The following is a 25,233-nucleotide window of genomic DNA, read 5'->3' on the forward strand; positions in this document are numbered from 1 at the left end:
GCTGTGAGGGAGGGAGAGAGGGCGGCGGCAGGAGCCGGCGGAGCGGCCGCAGGGTGCCGGGGGCGGCTGGCGTCGGGCCCTTCCGCCTCGCTGCCCTTCCCTCAGCGCGCGGCGGCTGCGGCGAGAGGGGGGAGCCGGGACACCGGCCCTGCGGCGGCATGAACCGGCCTCACCGCGGTGCCGCGGGCAGCCGCGGCCTCGGCACCATGGAGGTGAAGAGTAAGGTGGGTCCGGCCGCGGCGCAGGGCCGGGGAGAGGGCCCGGCCCGGCCCTGCCCTGCGGGGCCGCTGTGGAGGAGGTCGGTGGGCAGGGAGAGCTGCTGACTCACCTGCCGGCGGGGCGCGGGGCCGGCGGCCGCCCGGGCACGGCTGCGGCGCCGCTCGAGCGCTCCGGGCGGCGGCGGTGGTGCCCCCCCCCGGCCGCCGGCCCCCGCGGGCCGCTGCCGCGGCGGCGGTTACGTTGTGGTATCGCTTACTGCGTGCCCTGCTGTGGGGAGGAAATAAGTATTCCTGCGTGCGGTTTTTCTTTCTTTTTTCTTTTAAACAGGCTTGTGACTTTGGCCCCTTAGTTTCTGCGTTGGCTAAAAAGGCATATAGAGAAGTATATGCTTTGGGAAAGTTTGGGGGGACCAGAAGAGATGTTTTAGCGTCATGATTCATGAACTCCAAAACCTGTTCTTGGTCTAGATGGGGAAAATGGGGTTTTTGGTTAACTTAGTAACTATGTGTTTACGTACCTTTCTTAAAGTGGGCTAGAGCTTGTTGTTTAGCTTGCATTACTTGGTAAAGATAAGGCACGGCTAACTTATCTTAAGCAAAACTTGCTTTCCTTTGAAGACTTTCTAAGGACTTTATAATGGCAGTTTTTTTAATGAGCGGATATATCTATTTGTTATAGCTCATACCAAAAGTTTTTTGTTGTCAAAGTTGTGCACAATTCCTCGAACCATTTTTTATCAATGTATCCGCATCCGTTGTTTCTACTGCTGCTTCTTAATGCAAATTAGGCACAGTTTTGCTGGAAAAACTTTGAAGTTTTGAAAGGAATTAGGTTATGTTTTGGTTTATATTTCTGATGTTTTGTTGACTTGTCATTCAGCTGTTAACAATTACAAAGGTGTTGGATCTGCGGTATTAATTGGTGTGTCAAGTCGTTAGTTAAATGAACGTGTGTAACTTGTGTTAAAAACACTTTGTCTAGGCAAATTGTAAGTGCGCCTATACAGAAATGTGTTTTCCTCCATTGGTATAAAACGTATCTTTTGTTCAGATTTTTTTTTTTTAACTGGTCTACAGTCTGTCTGCTGTTTCTTTTGTGCTTTTTCTCCTATCAAGTGTTAGAACTGCAGTATATGTGTAGCAGCCAGGACTCAAGTTGTTGTGTGGGTTTTTTTTGTTATTGTTGTTAAGGATAATATGACATGCTGCCGAAATTTCTCCTGGAAAACATCTAGGTTGCATAGGTGATAGTGATTTTGAAAAAAAAAAAAAAAACTGTTGATTTTGTCCACCTGAAGGTTAAATCAAAAAGCACAGGAGTACCTGGTAACCATGATTCTAAATGCTAGTGAAGCGTAGCTGTTACTATGGCTGGTGAAATCTTTTTCATTTATGCACTCTTAAGATTGAGAACAGCCAGAACAATGTGTTTATGAGCAAAGTACTTAATGCCTCAGCCTAAAACTCTAGACCTACTGGTTTCCCCATCATGTATTTTGCTTGATTAAGAATGAGATGAATGTATTTCGGAATCAGCTATGAGATGCATTCTTTGCTGTTTGTATAGGAAAATATAAAAGTTATAATGAATAGGGACTGTCTCTTACTGCATATCACAAAGCGAGTTTCAAGACATTCCTAGAATTACTTGTCTCTAATGGATTATTTAAAAGCGCATTGATTTAATGTAGCATAGGCATCATCTCCCTTTTATGAGAGTAAGAAGAATTCTGAAAGAGGAAGAAAGGATTGTGTGGGAGGTGAAGGGGATCATTACTGTGAAGTGGTCTAGACTTTGAAGGCTTATCAGCAATGCACAGCTCTTTATTTAGATACTCCAAATCAATAATCATGCCCCAGCTGTCAAAGCTGTGGCAGCACAGCCCAACTGTATTTGCAGTTATATGAGCAAAATCTTTTTGTTAGTTAGCTTTACTGGATTTAGGTAACTGGTCTGAACTTGCCTTGGGGAATCCCCATAGTATATTTATTCCAGTTAACCATTTCTCTAATGTTAGTCAAGTAAGTTTTATACCCCAACCTAGAGTTTTTAGAGATGGTATGAAAGTTCCCAAATAAACTTTTGTTTTGTATTTTTTTTCCTCCTCTCTCTCTCTCTCTTCTGTTTTGCAGAATGAAATCTAATATGCTGATAAAAGAGACTAGATATGGCTGCTGTAGTTCATGTTCTATTATTGCTGCTGGAGGCTACTAATAGTATAGTGGCAGTATGATATGAGATGAGACATCTTTATCCTCTGTAAGAAAATGTACTTTACTGAATATATTATTGCAAGTCTGTCTTAAGCATCTCTAGTAACTTCTCAGTATGTTGACATAGCTTGTACTGCATTTTCTCAGATGAGTTACCAGTGAAACATCCTGTATTTGTAAACAGCTCAAGTGACAAGTAGCATTCTCTCAATTTAGTCTCTCCCAATCTATCCTCTCATATAAACTCCTTCTGAGTTGTTAATTCTTGCTAGTGCAGGCTGTTTAATGGAATGGAGTGTAAAAATTTATATTAAATGAAAACATTTCAGGGAGTTAAAATAAACTGACCATGAAATTGCATAGTTTTACTTTGTCTTTATCTGCTTTGTCATAGTATTGAGCATATTACAAAACCATGTTAGGAATTATAGCCAGATTATTAGTCTCTTGGTGTTTGCACCAAATGTTTATAGAGTTGTTATTTATCATGTGTGTTAAATGCATGTTTGTGGAAAATCTCGTTCTTTGCATGCCTACTACTGCAGTAGCATAGCAGTTGCTCCAAATTTTTTTTTTTTAGCACCTTACTTGATTGTGCTTAAACTGTGTAGTCTTTCAAATCAAAACAATTGAAGCAGATGCAATGAATGGAAAATTCCTGTGGTATTCATGCTTCAAATGGCTGAAGAAAGACTTGAGAGACACAGGATAAATTCTTACACTGATGTCATAGTCAAGCATGCTGCTTTTGACGTGAAGGGAGTTCTTCCTGCAGTTTATTTACTTTGTTATAAGCAGGAATGAATCCTCCCTTCTGCCTTATTGTTAGTTAATGTTACTATAATTAGAGTATCTATAGAAGAGGAATGTTTACAGAGAATTCTTTTATTTAAAAGTTTTGGTGGAAGGTGGAGTGTTGAAGTGCAGAAGACTTAGGTGGTTTTGTTGTGCTGTATTTGAGTTAGTGTGGTGCTAATGTGCTCACAATAGGTTCTCCTTATTTTCATTCCTTTGTATGTCAGCATTCTAAACCTTTTATTCTCCAAAAGATTGTAATCAAACAGGAGGAGCTCGGTTTGGAGGCCTGGTAATGTGCTCCTTCACATCTACAGTGTAACATATACCCAAGTATCTGATACTGAGGCTCAAAATTTCAGTCCAAGTATTTTGTTCCATGTGCTGCTGTGTTCTGGTTAAAATTAATCTTACCGAAGAAATCATTCAAAGTCTTTATGTTCATTGTGGATCAGTAATAGAACTCTCAAAAATACCACCAACTGACTTTTGTTAGTTTTATCTTTGTTATTGACTAGCTTATTACCATTTTAACTTGTATACAAGCCAGTCTGCTTTCTGTAGCCTGGCTGCTGCTGTAATCTCTTCATTCTTTTCAACGTCCTTGCTGGTGTGTTGTGTGTGCCTGATGTGCAGTCCCTGGAGTTCTGGAATTACTTTTACCTGATATTCTGTTTGCAGGTCCTGCCTGCGTAGGGCAGAATGCTATAATTTGGCCAGTTATACCTATGAAAATTAAAACTTGTCTGGTCTATGTCAAATGTTTACTCTTATTTACATCAAATTTGATGAAGTTGAATGATCATATTGACTAAATGCGTGTTCCACCTCAAAGTATAGTGCCAGTGATGATTTTTTCATATATTTTTCTGAACCTTGTATGTTTTACACCCTGGATACAATCGCTTTGTAAATGATTAKGCAATGGAGATTTGAGCCTTAATGGTGCAGAGAAATATTTGAATACTTTTAAAGAACAGTTCCTGATTGCCTCCTGTATTTTTCTCTTTGGCTAATAGAAGTGACTTAAGGCTTGGGAGGATGCAATTTAAATGTCTCTCTGTAGCTCACTAAAGCTTTACTGCACTTAGTTTGTACTGAAAGACAGCAGTCATTCTTTGTATTCTTCCAGTCAAAATGGCTTTTTGTTTCTGGTCTGAACAACTAGGGGTTTCCAAATACTAGAAAGAGTCATGCATATATTACATGACTTTCTAAAAGTGCTCTGGAATTTCTTTGGAAAAGTTCCAGGTAGTCACATACCCTAGAAAGTTAAGCATATGCTTGTCTTGGAGCAACCAGCATCAGTGTTGGGTATGAATTCTGTCCTATACCCAGAGCATGGCTACTCCATCATAAGCATGTGAGAATCTACAATAATTTATACTAGTGTGTATTACCTTAACATTAGACTCCCACATGAGCAAATGTTTTGACTTGAACAGAACAGTAAAAACAAAACTTACACACATTCTTACATTACAGTACATTTTTATGAAGACCAAATATAGAGCAATAACTTTGAAAAATAAACAGTTTGAAATGACCTTTTATGCCTTTTCCAAATTATGGATTATAGTTGTTAGTGTACTTTAAATTCCATAACACTTCTGGTGTTGCATTCAAATCATCCTATTGTTTGAGTGTATATTAGATTTTCATATTAATAAAGCAAGATATATTTTTTGTTGTAGTTTGGAGCAGAATTTCGACGATTTTCTTTGGAAAGATCCAAACCTGGAAAGTTTGAGGAGTTCTATGGATTATTGCAGCATGTGCACAAGATACCAAATGTTGATGTTCTAGTGGGATATACGGACATTCATGGAGACCTGTTGCCTATCAATAATGATGACAATTATCATAAAGCAGTTTCCACAGCCAATCCTCTACTCAGGATTTTCATTCAAAGAAAAGGTAAGTGCACTTGGCATAATGTGAACTGTTTGTTTACACAGCTATGCCTTGTTGCAGTAAATAGTGTGACTTTTGGAGGAAAAGAAACCTTCAGTTCTATTTCACCATGTTGAATTCCACAGTAATTATGGATAATGAAATGTATTCACAACTCTTCTTTCTTGCGACAGCTTCCTCAAGCAACCTATTTATACTGTGTGCTTTCTGCTTGTGTTTTTAGTTCAATCAGATGAAATCAAGTCATAAGTCTCTAGTAATGCCTCTTTCTGGTTAGTAAATGAAAATAAACTTCAAACTTTATTTTTAGGTGTTTTTTTTCTGTATGTTGGGTGTATGTTTCATTTAAAATTCAAATCCTCTTTGGACAAGAGGAGAGGACATTATTAGATGAAAAAGAATCTGGAAAGTCTTATTACATAAAGTATTAAATATTAGCATAAATTGAAGACTAACTTTGTAATATGCTACGCTCAACACATTTTCCTAATAAAACACTCTGAAGCTTTCAAAGAGACAAGGTTATTTCCATTAGCAAACTTCAAATGTGAGTGCTGCTCAGTGTGTCGATTTGCCTTTAAAAATAGCTTATCTTCTAGGCACAAGTTCTGTTTGTCTCTTTCCAGTGTCTGCTTTTATTCATGAAGAAAAAAATCAATTTTGAATTTGTATTTGTTGTTGTCCAGGAGACAGTATTCAGTATATGGAACTGGGGGGAAATCTAGTGAAATTATTTGAAATTATGTTTTAATCTGGAGAAGCAAAGAAAATCTAATTTCTTCTTCTGTTGGTCTTCTGCTTGCTTGTGTACAGGCATACACACATGTGTGCGTATATATGAATGTGCGCACACATCCCTATCATAAGACAGCTAACTGATCTTTGAATAACAGATTGCTTGTTGCTTAGTGCGCATTTTCGTAAAATAGCTGTTCTGGTTGTTAGTAGTAGATAAACTTGTTTTCTTTTAGAAAATACTTAAACAGCAAAAGGTTTTATTGGCTTTCCCACTCCAAAAAATGAACAAGCTCCACAATGATCTTGCACAGACAATATTTAAAAATAGTTAATATGGCTGCTGGTCAGCTGCTGTGTTGCTGGCAAAATGTATATGCTTTGTTTTTGTTGAGGATAATATAGTAAGGCCTATATGGTTTCAGTTCTGAATTGCCAGGGAGATGAACTATTTGCTTTAATAGAACCTACGGGTGGAAAAGGCCATTTAATCTCCTTCAGTAGCCATATGATGAGAACAGATAAGCCACTTTGTCAGACTGGGATTATTAAGGTTACATTTTAACACCATATGTTTTTACTTTGTTACTGACTTTACATAACCCCTTATACAGATTTTTCTCATCTTTTAAAGGATAATAGATTATTTCCTATGACTTTACTGGCACAAGGCATTGAGAATAGAATTGATATAATGCACAAAACTAAGATTAGCCCACTTTCGTTTAGCATGCCAAGAACCGATTAGCAGGAAAAGCTTTGTAGAAAGTGGTTGTTTCATTCTTCCCTCTGACAGTATGGATTCTTCTAGCTATAGAGTTTTGGAGGAAAAAACCCAGGCCTGCGTCTTAAAATCTGACATCCAGCACTGTACTCCATACTGAATTAGTTGTGACCATTTTGAAAAARAACTATCTGATTGAATCTGATGAAGGTTCATTTTAACCTTCATCATAAATCTGAGATTCAATTCATTAAACTGAGGCTGTGGTTCCATTAGCATCCTTGCCACACAAAACAGGATTTTGTTTTATGGAAAATAAAGAATTTTTTTTTACTTGCTGGTGATAATTTGACTGTGATAACTAAGGCTGAATTACGCAAGTTTGAGATGTGCAACAGTCTCACTGTATAGATATAACTTTTTTGACAACACAACTTTTTATTGTCTGTACCTCTACACAATTGAAAATAAAATCTTTGAACAAATACCGGCTATTGACAGGGCTACAGTCATCCTTGCCATTTTGGAACTAAGCTACCCCAAGTTACTCTTCCTCTTGTAAGGTTTTTTGTGGCTTTATAAACTGTTAAATCACTTGAAGAACTTTCTGTGTTGTTTTTTTCTAATGGAAGTTTTCCTTTTTGCATTTCCAGCAAGGATATTTGGGAATTTAAGATCTTTGTCAAAAAGCCAATGGAGAAGGTAGTCCTATCTAGAAGCTACATGCAATTTGTGAAAAGCCAATGTAAGATAAGAGCGGGCTATAATAAAATCCAGGGTAAATAGTATCAGATCCTTAGTATTTTGCATCCCAGGAACATTTTAAGGAGTTGTAATAGGAGCAATAGAAGTAAGTTTTACAGTGTTACTAATATCTACTAATTGTGGTAAGGTAAGATGGTCTGTAACTTTGAGATTTTTGGCATGCCAGAGTAAGTGCTTTTTCACTTCTGTTAACTTTTGACTGCTAATTTATAAAAGCTAGAAAATTGTCTTAGCCTAAGTGTTTATGCATATTGGTAAATGTGGCAAGAAACCCAGAGCTACTTTAATGCTGTGAAATCACATTCATCTCGTAGACTTTCCTAATTTTATTATCTTTAACTAAATTCCTTTAAAATATTTCTGGTTATTTCAGTGCAAGATGTACATTCCCCTAGAGACTGATATTACACAAGTTAAGGATGGCTATCAGCTTGCAGAAAATAGTTGCTTATTGGAATTTCATTCTGCAGTTTGTTTAACAGATTAACAGGTACTGTTGACATCTGGAATTTAAAGGTTAAACTGATGTATGTGATTAAATCCAGATGTATGGGAGTCACTCTGTCTGAGAAAAATCTTACTGAAGGATAAAATGTGAAAAAACGATGAGGTCCCTATGGGCTCTGAAGGACAGTTGGATATGGGGGATTTTGCCCTGTAAATACAAGAATAATGGGGAAAATAACTCTACAGAAGATGTAGTTCACTTTAACATCCATAAAACTCTCAGGATATTAAATTACAACATACAGCTTTTGCAAGTTTTAAGTATACATGATCATATATATTAAAAAGTGGAAAGATACTTTGGAATCAATTCATTCCTGCCTGTTAAGGTAGGTTTCTTCACTGTTAAGAAGTCTTGTGGAGTGTTAACTTTATTTTGGTTAAAAAAAATAAAAAAATAAGTAAGAGGTGTTGACTTTTTAAACAGTGTTCTCTGTGGAATATCTTAAGAGTTGAGTCCTTTTTCTAAAAACCTAGGTTAGGTTCCTTAAACCTTATTTCATTACAACTTGTGGCTAAATAGAGACATGATTTGTAGGAGCATTTTTAAAAATGCTAAGTTGCATCTATATTCCAATGTAGTAATATGATTCTGGGGTTTTGAAAATGTAATTCATGAAGGGTAACTTCATTGCTTTGCAAGTAGATTGGAAAAGTATCACTTTAAATATTTAACATTGAATGATGTTAAGTTGAAACCAGATTTGGTTATTTGTGGACTTTTGTTTTAAATTGAATGTAATAAGCGCATGTAAATTGGTGTCATCATGAGTCTGAAACTGCTTTAAAAAAGAAGTTACACTATGTGGACATTCTCCTTAACATATCTGTAGTTAACACCTTGTCCTTTGGCTTCATGCCAACATATTTTTCACTGTAGCTTTAAACTGATTAGCTAGTGCCAGAACAAAGATGCCTTTGTACTCAAGAATATTGCTTTAGAAAATTTGTTTAGCAGTGGAGGAGAGGTTAAACAGTCATGCTGTTTGGCTGAGATATGGAGATGAGTTTTCGTTGTCAACTTCTTGATATTTTTTTCCCCTCAAATTATGTTACTTTAACTATCTTAGTTTCTGCTAGTGTTGATTTATTAAGCTAAGACTAACTACAATACAAAACCTCTGATACTTTATAGCTTTTCTTAAATGTTTTGACATATATGGTTTGCAGTCTTGGAATACCATCTTACTGCAACAATGTGTTACTTGTTAAGAAGTAAGTTTGTAAAAGCAAAAGCACCAGATCAGCATTAAGATTTGCGATAGTATATTTGTCTTATGAAAGAAGTTTTGAAAGTTCACCTCTAAGACATGGAAGATGTTTATTATTAGTTTTTGTATTAAAAAACACTTTTGAGTCTCTGATGTTAGCTCAGGTATGTATTAATTTACGTAATATTTCTTGCAAAGCCAGTCCTTTTGCAACTAGTCTTCATGTTTCTCTACTAACTGTGAGAAATTTGATTTGGAGGGAGAAGTTTTAGGCCTTATCAGCTGATAGTTGTAGAAAGCCAAGTGGGGTTGGTGGTGATTTTTGTGTACTCCAAAATTATCCTGGGGAGGGAGGGAAGCTATGAAAAGACACTTGAATTGTTCTAGACCCATGGTTGAGTAAAGAGCACAAACTTACCTGCAGCACACAGTAAATCTACTTCTGGAACACACTAAACATGCTGTGTATGTGCTGTATATCTAGCATATGCCAAAATTACTGCATATGTGCAGAAGGCCTGACTCTGCAGCTCAAAGCTTTACCAGCCCGCAGTGGGAAGCTGGGAACCTTTCAGATATGATATGCATTTGATACAAAAGAATGTGTAAAATACCATATTCTTTGAATCTTTGACAAGAGTATGAACTTGTTCACTCTGAATTAAAAAAACAAAGCCCTCCCTCACCCCTTTTAATGTTGAAATACTTGATTTGGAAGAATAGTTGTAAGAAAACAGTTACTGGCATTGGTTTAATACAATTTTAAYTTCCTGTGCACTATTTATGCTAATTAACTGATGCTTATGGTAAAACATCATTAGACACTTAAGTGTTGCACTTGTAACAATATACAATAGTACATCTATCCTAGAGTTGTTTTTGTCAGGAATTCACACTTTTGCACAAATAAATACAAAAATGTTGTACATGTACAACTTTCCTATTTTTTTAGATGAGCTTACTCTGCAAAAAATAGACTACATAATATGGTCTTAGGTCAAAACAATACAGAATTAATTAGTCTAAATGCATCCAACTTATTCATTGACTCTGGACCATTTCTCAACAGAGCTCTTCTAGAGCAATGTGGTGTTAAATTTGTATAAATCTGTACCACTGCCATAAAACAAAAAGAAGCTACACTTTTGAAATGAGACAAAATGACTCATCCATGCAAAGTCTCTGTGGTCATTGGAATATTTTTCATTAGTCCTGTTGAGTTTAATGTTGCACAACCAATGGTAAAACCAGAATTCCAGAGTATCAGAAATTTATGCTACTTAACTAGGCGTGCACTGCACAAAATTTTTTTTTACTTAGCTTTAGAGAACACTAAGATACATGCAAAATGCTGGTGGGGGAAGTCCATGACCTAAAAAATACCTTTGCACTCCCTTAATGTTCTTAATGAGTTCTAATATTCAAGAYGCCATTGTCTATTTAATCATTACCTATACTATCACTGTGCTGCTGTTGTTGTGCATTACTTTGTATTTAACAGTAAAGATGTGTTTAGAGCAAGACCCTTCTGTCTAATCTTATTTCATAAGTGTTCTTTCCAAGTTCTCATGTAAACAGTTGTAGTTCCAAATTAGAAAAGCAAAGCTATTGTAACTCTTCAAATTGCAGAAATCTTCCCAATATAGTGACCAGATGTCTAACTTGAAACTGGTTTGATGAGTCCTTGGTATATGAGGGTAAAACTTCTACTTATGTTTCTCTGATCTTAAATTTTAAGCAAGCTTTAAAAAAAAGTTGCATGTTGTCTGAAAAGTCAGCACATGCTTTTCAGCTATGAAGTAAGAGATATTTAATGGCTGATCTTCAAGCAGTTATGGGTCCCAAAATGTATTCTACACAGAAAACCATAAGTTTTCATTTCTGCTGGTGTTTTACACTTCAGATATAGTATACCTGTTATATGCTTTGGTTTGGGAGGTTGGATTTTGTTTTTTTAATTAAGCCACTTTTCTAACACAAGACTGACTTAACTCAGCACTTCTTTAGGCATTTGAAGAACATACAAGCTATTTCTAAAGCCTTCTTGATGTTTAGATCTAATCTTTTTTTAATTTAACCTTAAATTCTGCTTTTATTTCTCTTATTTAAAAGTTTCTTTAGGTGAAGAACAGCTGTAATTCCATGCTTTTATGGGACAGAAGCTTTCAAACTCCTAACTTAACATGCTCAAGTGTAGCTAGTGTAGATTCTGCTGTTTGCTTCTACCTTCTTACTCTTCCTCATACTGCTCCTTAATTTAACTTTATTCTTATACTTGTGCTATCAACATACACTTCTGCACATGAAATAAGAGCACTATGGCATGACTGTTCTAAGTAGTATGTAGGGGACAGCCTGTGTTAGTGCTGCCTTTGTTCACTTAGCAATTCATGCAGAAACGCTACTCTGGATGAAAAGATGGCCATGTTTAAGAAATAGCAGAGGTGGAAAGTGTTCTGCAGGGTGGGTATAATATTCTAGAGAGGCATCTGTGTCCTCTCCAGTAGGAGTTCTGAAGTAATTGAGATGAAATCATAGAAGTGACTCCTGAATATAGTATGGCAGTGTAGACTTAGCTGTCTTCTGAACTTTTTCCTGTTTAAGTTCATTAAAAAGTGGCTATTGAGCAGCTTTATCTGTAAGTTTTTTTTGTTTAATACAAAACTGTGCAGTGTTGAGTTTACAGCAACTTCTTGTGGGTTTTGGTGGCCTAAGTTAAATTTGATATTTTCCTCTCTGTTGGCCTCTATTCTTTTGGCATACTAAGTCAAAGACTGCCTTAGTAACCAACCATTTTATTTTCAAAAAATTTTCTCCTGTTTTTAGCAGCATTAATGTCGGCTGGGGGAAGTAGTATTACAAATTGGAATAGTGTTAGACTATTGCTTTGGAATTGCTTTCTTTGTTCTATTCTGCTTAAAGCATCTGAAGTGAAAGTGTTCAAATATAGTCAGTACATGTCCATATATCTTCTTCATAGCGTAGAAAAAACACATTTCATTTACAAATTTGCACAGTATACTTTTTTCATCAACAATTATATTATTTTCTTTAAATTTCACACTGCGATAGCATTTCCRTAGGTATTTTAATTTCTAGATTACAATGTCTAACAGAATTTTTACACTTTCTTGGCTGTACCAATGGCAACTGAATGTGCTAATACAAAGAAATCCCAGCCTTCCTGAGTCTCAGGGTTAGTAGAAACCAGTTCTGCTTGATTCTAATCYGTTACATAAAACTCGACATAACACTGCAGAAATACTAGTGTAGATCTGAGGGACTTCAGTCAGATCTGAATGTGTTTCAGTTCATCACTTAAAATAAAACCAACTTCATGGAGAGTTATGGTATATTAAGTGTAAAAATTGAAGCTTTCTTTGATAAACAGGCATTTCAGATGTCTGAATGGCTTGTACAATCAGAACTAAAGTATTCTGTATATACTTTCCATTAAAAATATTTGTATGATTTATACTCATATGCAGGCTGCTTTAAAAAAAATCTCTAAGCCATTTGCACACTTCTGAATCAAATTGTAGCGGTTACAGTATTGTATAAATAACTTAGCCTGAAGTACTTCTGTGCAAGGTCTCTTTGTTTCTGCTCCACAGCTGTTTTACCTACATTGCATGGGGGTGGGGAAGAGCATGTAGAATGGAATAAGCTTTCTGGAGTTTGAATCCAGGTCATTTGGCTAGCATCCAGGAACTAGGCAATAATGGGCACACTGCCTGCTTTCCCTTTTTTCTTTCTATTCCAATGATCTGAAACCTGAGGAGAGATAACTAACAAGTGGAATTGCTCTGAATAAAAAAATGTTTCTAAAATATGTACTCCTGCCATTCTAACCTTTCTTTCAAGCAGCTAGAATATATATATTTTTCTCTCTACTGCTGCTAACTTTAATTTTTTTTATATGTACTGATTCCTTTGGTAATAGGAAATGAAAATCATATTACAAACTTGTCTGAATGTTAAAGCTAGTTTCATGTGTAGAGAGAAAAATTTCTGCTGTAGCAAGCTGAGAACCTTCTAGAGTAGGTATTTCATTCTGCTGACCTAAAACACTTCATATATGGTCTATATGCATTGCTATCATGATCTGATCATCAATGTGCTGTGTCTTACAGAAGATGCGGACTACAGTGCCTTTGGTACAGATACTATGACAAGGAAGAAAAATGTCTTAGCAAATGTGTTGCGTCCAGATAATCACAAGAAGAAACCACACATTGTCATTAGCATGCCTCAAGACTTCAGACCAGTATCTTCTATTATAGATGTAGATATTCTTCCAGAAACCCATCGCAGGGTGCGGCTTTACAAATACGGAACTGACAAACCCCTGGGATTCTACATACGAGATGGCTCTAGTGTCAGAGTAACGCCACATGGACTAGAGAAGGTTCCAGGAATTTTCATATCCAGACTTGTCCCTGGAGGCCTGGCTCAAAGTACAGGCTTACTGGCTGTTAATGATGAAGTACTGGAGGTGAATGGAATAGAAGTTTCGGGAAAGAGCCTCGATCAGGTTACAGACATGATGATTGCAAACAGCCGTAACCTGATCATTACAGTAAGACCAGCAAACCAGAGAAACAATGTTGTCAGGAACAGTCGGACTTCTGGCAGCTCTGGTCAGTCTACTGAATCTAGCCTTCCGAGTAGCACACCAAATATTTTAACAAATTTCTTGCAAGGAGAAGAGGAAAGYGATGAAGAAGACATTATTATTGAAGATAGTGGTGAGCCACAGCAGATTTCAAAAGCTGTCCGTACCAGTGAAAGTCTGGAATCGTTGACACAAATTGAACTTCTTCATGAGTCGACACAGAATGGTTTCCTTCCTTCCAGTGAGATAAACTTGAATCATTCAGCCGGCAGCATTAATATGGAATATGAAGAACATAATCCAGATCATAAATCATTAGAAGACGGAACTATAATAACACTATGAAATTACATTGGCGTACTTTGTATTAACTGAGAATGCCATATGTGTTTTAATTTGGCTTAGTATGTAATACATTTTATACCTCTCCACCTACTGAGCACTGCAATTAGACTAAAAGGAAAAAAAAATGGATACAAGTTTGAAATTGTATAAGTTGACTAACTTCAGCTAATTCTACACTTCAATGTAAATACATCACGAAGATAAAAGATAATTGATAACTGACTGGAACTGGATGAGGAAAATTTTAAATTGAAAATGAAGGATAGCTAAGAGCTATGAGCTTTCTCTTATAGGTACTTGATTTGTCTTTTGTGGAATGCTACTGATTCTATAGAAGTAAATTTCCATTACAGTGTGAGGTCGACTTTCTAATGTGCTGTGGTTTCATATTCAACTGAAGTGCTGCTTTAGCCACCTCATTCCTGTTCTGGGCTGCTGTCTTTGTTGTGCTGGTAGCACTGTGTGGCTCTGTGTATCAGAAAACAGAAAAACAAGCAGGAGGTGGGGTAGGAAGAGATGTTCTTGATCAACTTAATTCTCTAATTTATTGAGCAACATGTATGTAGAATAGTGGTCCACAACTAGATGACAGGGGTTGGAGGTGGGGGCTGCTGAAGCTGACTGCCCGCTTGGAAGCGAATGTGCAACAACAGGCTCGTTAGTCATGCACCTTTACTGTTTTTAATCTGCCTTGCATGGCCAGGAAAACTTACTTTTAATGACACTATGATTTGTAAATGCAAATGTGAAAGTCTTAATGCTTCTGTGTCTTGAAGACTTGTTCTCATTTTAGTTTGAAGTATTTAAGGATATCATTCAATTTAGTTGCTAATCACAGTGAACTTTAAAGAAATCAAATGTAAACTTAATACTATGAAAATAACATACCTATGGCATATTTCATATGAAAATCATAGTCCTAGTAGAAACTGTAAAGATTTCTACTAGCAGAAGAGCTTGTTGCAGGGAGTCAAAATCATGTGAAAAATGACTTTCTTCAAACCTGACCAGGCTAGAGCAGCTTGAATTGACTTAAATCCATTGATTTAAAAAAAAAAAAAAAAAGTTTGAAATTAGGTTGTGGCTTTGATAGAACTTGCTTGAGCCTGTGTGGTGTTAAAATTAGTCATTTTAATGAACGAAATTGTACATGCTGACCTTTCTGTGCACCACTGGCTGGGTATTTTGAATATTACAAAGTTACTATACACAAAACAATACTGATGACAAAAGTCCTGATATTGAAATGCGTAAGCATGTGTGTATAATCAGCTGCAGACTTACTAGGAGAACTGCAGGGAGAGGCTTTTAGCATACTTTTTCCCTTCTCCCTTTTAGTCCTGTCTCCTGTTTCACCACTGCGGCACAAGTGGCAGGGAAATGGAAGATGGGAACTAACGGGGCTGGAGAGAAAGATGGATGAAGTTTCTCATCAGGGATCCGGCAGCCTAAGTCAACCTCTAAAAAGCAGGGAGGATGTGGCCAGTTCTGTGCTGTGCTTACCAGAGCCAGCAGTCTGGTTCTTGGAAGCATGTTCTGCCCTGCGGGGTGGCGCAATGGAACAGGAAAAGAGACTAACCCCGTTCTTTTTTTTTCCCCCAGTCTATCTTGGGAAAATATCTACCTCTGGTAACTTTACTAACATGAGACTAACTGTAAGTTTAATGTTAAGCATCTGTAAAAGTCCTTATAGCATATCAGAGGCTAAAACTGTATTTGCTGACACTTTTCTTAATGATGTAGGCAATTACTTTCAGTTATTACAGCGTTTAATTTTGATAAATGCAGATTTTAAGTTCATTATACTTTATGAATAGTGGTATTTTCAAACTTTCAGTAACATTGGATTTAGAGTCCTACAGACCTTGAGAAAGTCAATCTTCTATCAGATTAATGCCCTTTCTGATTTGTGGAGAATTGGCATAACGGATAATGGAACTCTTAGACAAAGCAGAACTCTAATCTATATTTGCAATTTTGTTTGTGGTTTTATCAGAGTATGCACATGAGAGGCCGTGGAACTTTTTTTAACATGAGCAAGTATTTTAAAGTTTTTTAGACTTATTTTATTAATAATCTTTAAACTGAAGTAAATACATCCATTGATATGAAAAGAGGAAAACAGATATGGTCTATATGTTCTGCAACATATAAATTTTAAATATACATATTTTCTGTCAGTGCTGCTCTGCACTTCCTTTATTTAAGGAAGATTGTTTACTTTAAAATGTCTCTTTCTTCCTTTATCAAAGGACTTTCCTTCCTGTATGAAATCATCAGTGGAGGGCAACTTTCATTTATTATGCTAGTTTGCACTTCTGTGCCTTTTGTTTACTTGAATGTATTGTGAATAATCAAAGGAATAAAGGCACTGGATAAGTGGAGAATGAGGGCCACAGATGCAGAAGACGAACGGGTAGGGCACTCAATGAAGGTGTAATGTTTTCTTTCAATGGAAATATTTTATGGACCTAATGTGATACATAGTATGTTGCAGCTTGGATGCAAGTTGAGCTATTCACTTACACAGGAAGGTTGAGTCTGAGAATGCTAATGTTACAAGGTAATTTATTGCTTAAGTACAAACACCCAAGGTTAGTGTGCTGCCAAACCCTTTTGTGTTACCTAATTTTTACTTTTAACAGATGCATGAATATTTTGAATATATATGCACCAGTATTAAGGATTTACAGAAATTTAATTAAGGTCCTGCTTAAAACTGAGAATCCATCTCTTAGGATCCTTTCTCCAAACTCCATTAATCTTCAATATGTGAGATAATATTCTTTTTGACAAATGTAATGTTCTGTTTTACAGAAATTTGATAACAAATATAGTAGAACTAAGCATTTGAGAGTTGATGAAAAACATTTAGGGAATAAACCTAGATAGGTTTTATAAAGAGTATATTTACAATTACAGTGACGGACTGCACAGCATGTAATTGCTTAATGCTGCAGTTACCATAAGTTTCTGAAGTTCTTCCATATCTTCCTAATGCATACATTGTTAATTACTAAATATTTTTAAATCATTATTTCAGGATAATCAACCATAGATTACGAATGGCTAAATTTTGTAAGTGGTACTGGGGTTCAGTATAAGGTTTTAAAAATATTATGCTGATATTGTTAGCCTTTCATTCACTACCTCCTAAATTTTTAGCATCTCTACAATTTTCTCCTTGGAAGAAAATGCTTAAAGGCTTGACTGTTTTATATAGACTTTATTTTTAGCTAAAATCTAAAAGCGATTGTGAGGTTACTGCGCATGATTGATAATATTAAGCTGCTATCAATGTACTCTTCATGTATTAAGTATCCTAATATGTGTAAATTGTATTTTTGATCCAGATTTTATAAATTAATTTATAAATATCCAAATTATTTCAAAATAGAATGGAAAACTAGAATTCTTTTGAATAGTGTTATACAGTTGTGTACATGCACAGTAGGGAACAAGTCATTCCTTACTTGCAACTGGGAGACTGAAGACAGATTAACCTTTTAAGTGCACCTTAACAGGAAAAAAGAGCAAATTCTTTACTTTGAAGTTCTGCTGTGGTACTGGATAAGTCAAGCCTAACTGTGAATCATATGTTTCTCCACAGTTGAATTAAATTTAGGACAATGTTCTCACAAGCTGTCTTTAACATATGTGTATTTTTGTGAATATTATGTATTTTCTAATTAAATTTTACTTGCAATGTGATTTTTACATGAATGAACTTGTTTAAAATGTCAAATATCAGTATTTTTCTTACAACTTTAATGTATGATGTACATTGGTAACTCAATGAAGACTGATTTTACAAAATCAAGCTAGCTGTAGTTGTATATTAGTCTTATATTTTTACAAACTGGAATAATAAATAGATATAGAAATAAATGGTTTTTTTCTCAATTACTTTCTCAGGTAAGTCAAAATGAGGAAAAATGCATTCCCTGCTTATTCTGGAGTGTGAAAGCAGATGGGGTACAATTTTCATTTGGGCATCTAAGTAGGCTCTGTTTTTATAGCTGTCTTAAATGTTTGCTTCCTCTGCTCCCTTCTTTGGACCAATCCTCTATAGATGACAAGTGTGCAGGGATTTAGAGAAAGTTGTCCTTCAGTCCTGTTGACAGGCCTATGTTGATCATATGCTTATTTCCACAGTAGCTGCAAATAATTGGGGTCTCATTGTATCACTTGCTTGAAGACTGCTCATAGTAAAGTCTAGGTCATGAAACCTGGGAGATGGTTCTTTATCCTCTGTCACCTTGGTCAAATGCTGCTGGTGACTTGGAGGCTTTCACTGTTACTGTAAGTATTATGTTGTGATGACTATCTATATTAAAGTTTTAAAATGACCTTGAATTCAGTCCACTTACAAATGTTTTCTGCCCTATCCAATGCTTTGGCAGTGCTTGTAAACAATTACCTAGTGACAAAAGATTTGAGTTTCGTTTAGCCCTATTGTGCATCTGATGATATGCTTAAAAGATTAAAAAAAAAAAAAAAAACCCTCCCCCCCCCCCACCTTTTTGGGACTGCTGCTTTCTGGAGCCAACCAGACGACTTTTTTCTGTTCCTTTCTCCATATTTGCATGACTTTGATTTCACTTGTATGGTACAGTACTTTCCATACTTGCCTATGCAGCTAGAGGATGTGACAAAAAGTTAAACTGAGAACATCACTACAGTGATACGCAGCTAGCCAGAACCCAGTCTCTCATCTGCACACTCAATTCTGAATTCCTGGTAGTTGGAAGAAATGTTACTTTGCAGAGAACCTGAAAACTTGCCCCTTTCATAAAGGAATTCTGAAATTGGTAGGTAAGGTATCCCTGAAATGGTGTCAGCTTTAAAAATTCATCCCGTATTAAAATCAAGATGTAGTATTTTTCTTATTTTAGAGCTTGTATCCAAATACATAGAGCTTAAACTGGGAGAGATTTCTAAGTTATTGACTCTTTAATATGCAAATTGTTGTGGAAGCAAGTCACTTGCTACTATTGCAGCTTAAAAATCTAAGTTACAGGTATGTTTTGGATAAATTGTGTGTTTTAAAGAGGAGAGGAACAAAATTGTGAAGGATTGCAGACAGGCCTTGCAAGATTGACTGGGCAATAAAATGGCAAAAATCAGTCATGGTCTACACTATCTGCATGACATGCAATGATGGATGCTAAGCTTGCTTGCTTCTCAGAAGCCCATCTTGGGCTATGATAGTTCAATGGAAACTTCAGCTCAGTACTTGCTAGCATGCATAAACATTGTTTTAGAAAAGGAATAAAGGACAAAATTTGAGTGTGTCAATGCTGCTGTATAAAACCGCCATTCAGCAATATTTTGAATATAGTGTGCAGTTCTAGTTGCTTCATCTCCCAAAGGATACCAGACTGGAACACATCCAGGAAAAATGGTAAAGACTATCAGCATTATAGAATACGTTTTGTATAAGATCAACTGAGTAGCAGAGGATTGGTCAGCCTGAAAAAAATGATGAATACAAAAGGCAATAAAGCTTTAGAGAAGTTAGTTTTGTATGAGAAAGTTTGTTACCAATAGATGGACTGAAAATGTGCAAAGGGATGTAACTGCCACCTCTTAGCAATTCTGAGTTTGATTCATAGTGAATTTTACCTTCTTGTGTAAGGAATCTTTTTAAGGAGGTCTAAAATATAATGAATCTATAGGACACTATTTATGTAAGGTATAGTTTTGCAGAATTAGTCTGGTGTTGACCCTAACTCTGCAAATGCATCTCTCCTCTGGTGTTCTTTTGATTGGCACCGAGACAGCGAATGTGGGTGCTGCCTTCTTTCACTGAGGCAGATGTAGTGCTCTTTGCAGCAGTACAGGCTATATAGCTGGACTCCTAGTAGTGGGTTTTGTGCCTTCCAGCAAGCTTCCACRTATGAGAGAGTTTGTCCTCCTAGTGCTTGCTCCTGCAGTAATCCCATCCCCTTGATTCTTAGTGGGCTGTGCCTAAGGAATGTATCCTCAGGAATGCATATGTGGTTAGCGGTATATCCATGAGGATAAAGGAAGCTTGATAAGGCTTTTTAAATTGGCTAACCACAAAGAGGCTAGACTAATCCTAATCTCAGTCTGGCTGATTCTGCAATAGAGGCATAGTACAGAAGCTAGTCAGGGACACTTAAAATGAGACTAAAATGTGCACTCATGGAGGTCAGCAACACTACTACATATCTCTCTAATTTTTTTAGTAATTTTCCCAAATAAAGGATCTCAGTGTGATGGAAGGCCATAAATTTCATTGCTGCTTCCTCCTTGAAGATGGAATGCAACTGTCCAATATCATGCAGTAAAACATACAGGAAGAAAAGATATTCAAGAAAAACTATTCAGGAAGAATCTGAGTCCTGTTTAAAGACCACAAGGTTACTTTTCATGACAGCAACCAACATCCATGTTTATCTCTAGCCATTAGTCACTCAAACAACCAAGCATTATCCCCTGTGCATGATCAAGGACTTAAATAGAGCTCATGCTCTAATGAAACTGGAGACAGGTCTTGCACTCAATCTGTACAGCTCCACTTGAAGAAAGTGTCAATATACCTCACAAAACAGGTCTCAAACTTGGACCTGGTCTCTGCAGCAGAAGCTGTACCCAGTTTGTATGGAAAAGGTATAAGCTATAAGGGAAAAAAGTCACAGCCACTGTCTCAGTCAAGTATTTGCAGTATGTTGTGCAAACCTTTGCACCCATACAGTCACCTGTGAGTGTCTTCAAGTTTCTTATCCTACATAGAAGATGAGTTTTTCATCTTACCTCTCAAACCAATAGAGAAATACCCCATTCCAAACTGTCAGGATCACTTACCCAGTCTTTCTTCCAAATACCAATAGTACTTAAGAGCTTGTCAAGTCAAGAGTTAACAAGGTGTTAGGACTGTAGCTGTATTATGGAATTTGAAGTTCTTCATGTATATTTGCAGATATGAAGACTTGCTAGGATTTTCAATTGAAAAATTCCCCCTCCCTGGTATAACAACAGGAGAAAGATACAGTTCAGTGCTAAATAACCCTTGACATTTTAATCTTATCTTGAAACTAGCTGTGATACTGTAGTATCRCTTACCTGAATTGCTTCAGATGGATGTCTACATGTTCCTTGCAACACAGCTACCAATATTCAGATGCTATTATGTAATACTGGCATGTGGTAATGCTGAAGTGGAATAACTAGCTGTAAGGTAGCTTCATAAATGGCTTCCAATACTAGCATGAAGGAAAAAATCTATTGGACAGTATTATTCTTAGATGCTGTTAGAAGTATGCAAGAAATGGTACAGCTGGTTCTTGGAGAGGTGAGATCGTAGCCAAGATTCAAGAACTCAGATTCCTTGTGCAGCTATGATAGATCACTTGTGTACTTTCCCTCCCAAAGGGGAGATAAATTTGTCTGAGGACTAAATGCAGTATACTTGACTTTTTGAAGTGCTTTAGAAACATGACGCACAAACTGATTTGAAGTGCTGTGCTATTTTACCAGCCTTATATAATCTTTATTACAGCAATTTAGGAGTGTTGTTAATAAGAGATAATTTCCAGTCCTTCCAATTAGCATTCCTGTCTATTTGAACCATTACTCTATTATCTGAAAGTGCAAAAAAGTTGCATTTCATCAGTGATGAAGACTTGTATCAGGCCCTACATGATGTTATATGTAAGAAAGTATGTAAGCTCTTATTTATCACACCCATCTCTGCTTTCCATAGGAATGCATGGCTCTTGCTCTTTATGATGCAATGACTTCTTCAGAACACTTGCTTTTGAGCACCTGGTAATACCTAGTTACTGATATGCTATATATATATTTTTTTGGCACAGAAAATTGTTGGCAATGTTCAGAAATAAGGAACAGAGTTCAAGGGGCAGATGAGAATAGCAGAAAATGTGAAAGGAGCTGGAGAAGGTAGGGACTTAATCTGCTGCAGGGGTTCATGCTTGTAGCCATGCCAGTAAAACGTTTTTATACAACAGACAAATCCTGTGTGTGTCATAATCTGGCATGCCTAAATCAGTTCTGAAAATAAGTGGCCTAGTTATTCACAGCTGTTAAACAAAATGGAGCTAAGTAAATAAGAAAGCAAAAAGTAGGAAGCAAACAGATATGCTAATGCAGGATATAATTGCCCCAGCATACTGCAAAGGGGAATACTTAATTCTGCAGTAGCCAAAAATTTGACTGTGATATTAAGCTACATTAACTGGCTGAATAAAATACATTATTCCTATCTGCAAGCCTTGCCTCTCTCTTTAGACCCTCATGGCTATAACAATATTACTTCTAGGCACAAAAAAGTGTTCCTGTTGTGAGACACTGGGCTGGGTCAAGGGGTTTTTTGCAAGTCCTTTCCAGGGTTTTTGTTTCTTAGATATTATTCCAGATACTGTACTCCTAGTAAAGATTTGTGATGCTCTCCTATCCTTCTACTGGAGTATGCAAAGGATTTTGAATTTTTATAATGCTGAGGACAAAGTGTCGAATATATAGATTTTTGTGACTTTCTGAATATTACATGAGGTTACATAAATGGCTGGAATTTATAATCCAGAAATTTTAAATTGTAGTATCTTGTTAATTATGCTCTTTGTAATCATTTTATGCTATAAAAGGAGGGGGAAAATAGATACCTTCTTGCAAACTTAAAGATAAATTAGCTAAAATTTAATGCGGAAACTACCTGTAAAAGACAATTTGGGGTTACTGTCTTCTGAAAATAATTCCAGTGGTTACTGCCCTGGATCTGTATACATCGGAAAATTGGTCAAGATTTTTTGAGTCATGTCATGCACAGTTGGTAACTTGAAAAAATGACAGTGATTCAACAAATGGCTGTCCTAGTATTTTGACTGTGCTTTATATAAGATAAATTATTTGTTAGGAGAGTGAAGATAGTAAAKGGAGTGTTATCCTCATCTTACAGTTAGAGAAACTGAGACGCAGAGGTCATGAAGCCATTCAGTCAGAGAAATAGAAAAACAATGTGCCTTGTGTTCTGCACAGTCTTCTCAAGAGAAATTTCTTCTTCAGTAAATAATTCATGTATGCCAATGGTAAAGCTCACATGGATGGTATAGCCTACATGAAACAATCGGGAGGGATCTAATTTAGTGTCCGACTTCTAAAACACTTAAAGTAAATGTCAGCTTGTGTGATTAAATTTAAATTTAAACTGCTCATTAGTGTATTAATCAAAACAATACATGTACACAACTAAATTGTAACCAGGACTTGGTGAGATTTTTTTAATGAAAATATACTACTCATTAATTTTATAATGAAGATAATGTTATATTAAGATAACAGAACTTACCAATGAAGGTTTCCTACTATTCCTATTTGTTCAATATTGTTACATAACTGTGGCAGTGAAATTTTTCTAATTTCTCTTGGGAATATTTCTAGTCTAGTAGATCTTATTGCGAAGCCTTTTCTTGATACTCTCCCTGACTTCGTGTTTCTCCTAAACATATATACTTCCTCCTATTGTAGATAACTTTGTGTCATAACAGTGATTCTGTGATATATAACAAAATTTAAGCAGGTTCCCTTCTGGTCTGTTGTTAAAGCTTCCCAAATATGCTTTTCAAACCTCATCTGAAGTTTAACCTGGTGCATATCTATCAGTGATAGAAAACAGAACTTTCACTTCTTAAAAACAGAACAAAAACCTCTTGGGGTCTACAGCATAAATGAAACCTAACTGTCTCAGCAGAGATGAGGCCTGTGTTGTTAATGATTGTGCAAATACCTAATGAGAAATCTTCCCAGACATGGAGAGTTTGCAACTGAAACGAACCCCAAATGTTTGGAGACTTACGCACAGAGATGCAATGTGTTTCCCTTCTATGTGGTAACGGTCAATGGAAGGTCTGGATTTGCAAATATCTTWTTTTTTTTCAGGTATGTTTCCCCCCTTCCCCTTTGCTTCAAGTACCTCTTCAAGCCTGGCTGCTTTGAGCTTCTTGGCAAACTGCTATAAACTGGGCATTTCCTCATGATAAATTTAAATTTCCCCCATTCTTCAGCAATAATTTGGTCCTATCCAAAGCCAAGAAAAGCTTTAGATGAGTGTGGGTCTTTTGTGGCCTTGTGCTCTGCAAGCACTTCAAAATAATCTTATATAAGCATTTTTAATAACCACACTTTTGAACAGCGCTCCAGGGCTAACTAGTGCTCTAGTTTCTTCAAGAAAGCAGATATTTTATCTAGTTTCATACAGATTTCATCTTCACACAATTTGTAATGGATTTTCCTCTGTCTCAGTTGGGACTGTCTGCAAGCAAAGCTTCTCGAATCAGATAATGTCTCAAACATTGATGTGAAATACTGCACACTGCTTTAAGTCCCTGCTACCACAGAGTCTGCTTGGCCCCCCTGTAAGCTTCCATTTTTCTGCACAAATAGGCCCCAGTTGCTGCTCAGAGGAGGAAGAACCACTAACAAGGGCAGATGGCTCTTTTCACCTCAACTGCTGTCTTGATAATGTCTTTCTCTAAAAATACTCTAAAATTCAGATTGTGTTTTAAGGGGGCCTAATACAAGGAAGAGCATCTTCTGTAGTGGAGAAGCAGCCAGAAGGCCTAAGAAGATCCCTAGCGAACTGCAGCCTGCTGGAAAGCTTCTCGCAGCTCCCTCCTCAAGGGGAGGAAAGGATGTTTTGTGGCTAAAAAGGGGCAGGAGATCAGAAGATCTGCGTATACTCTGCCTAACGCAAACTGAGTAGCTCTGTAACTTTGGTAAGTGATTTCAATGCTCATTTTACAAATAGGGAATTCTAAGGCACAGAGAAGTTTTGAGCACCATAAAGCTGCATTTTCAGCTGCAGCCTTTGCTTGGATGTTAGACATCAAGTCACTGGACACCTTGGCCTCTGTCCTCTAGGTAGCAGTGCAGGCTCATTAAAACCAAGCCCTTCAGTAACGCTTCCCTCAGCAGTGGCGCATGAAGCCGGCAGCAGAAGGAGGTCGCTACGTGATGCCACCGCAGCGCGCGTGGTGAAGGCGGGGGAGCCGCTGCCGCGGCGCGACCTCCGTGAGCCCCCTCTTCGCGGCCGAAGCGCCGCCGTTCCCACCGCAGCTCTCGCATGACGCCGGGCCCCCTCTCCAGGGCAGCGTTAGGGCCGCCCGGGGCCGGCGCCGCCTGACCGGCTGCGTGCGGCGCCCCGCCGCG

The 25,233-nt window shown here is 37.1% G+C and overlaps 2 protein-coding genes across 3 annotated transcripts in view; both read left to right on the top strand.

Moving 5' to 3' along the window:
* The first annotated feature begins 11 nt into the window (after positions 1-11).
* PARD6B (par-6 family cell polarity regulator beta) lies at positions 12-17,863 on the top strand. Of its 2 annotated transcripts, XR_003255547.1 has the most exons (4): positions 12-224; positions 4,922-5,144; positions 13,217-14,336; positions 15,382-17,863. XR_003255547.1 is itself a non-coding variant. In XM_026078144.1 (3 exons), the coding sequence occupies exons 1-3, from the start codon at positions 159-161 to the stop codon at positions 14,041-14,043; spliced, it is 1,116 nt and encodes a 371-aa protein (XP_025933929.1). In that variant the 5' UTR covers positions 12-158; the 3' UTR covers positions 14,044-17,863. The 2 variants fall into 2 exon arrangements, 1 of the variants encoding a protein (XP_025933929.1); XM_026078144.1 differs by having other exon boundaries at positions 13,217-17,863.
* Positions 17,864-20,700: 2,837 nt separating this feature from the next.
* Positions 20,701-25,233, top strand: part of BCAS4 (breast carcinoma amplified sequence 4) — a 60,659-nt gene continuing 56,126 nt past the window's right edge. The window contains exons 1-3 of the mRNA XM_026078556.1: positions 20,701-21,969; positions 23,833-23,964; positions 24,592-24,800. The gene's annotated coding sequence lies outside the window, so the exon portion shown is untranslated. The remainder of the gene's footprint in view (positions 21,970-23,832; positions 23,965-24,591; positions 24,801-25,233) is intronic.

The sequence above is a fragment of the Apteryx rowi genome, unplaced genomic scaffold, assembly GCF_003343035.1.
Source record: "Apteryx rowi isolate R43461 unplaced genomic scaffold, aptRow1 scaffold_0, whole genome shotgun sequence".
NCBI lineage: Eukaryota > Metazoa > Chordata > Aves > Apterygiformes > Apterygidae > Apteryx > Apteryx rowi.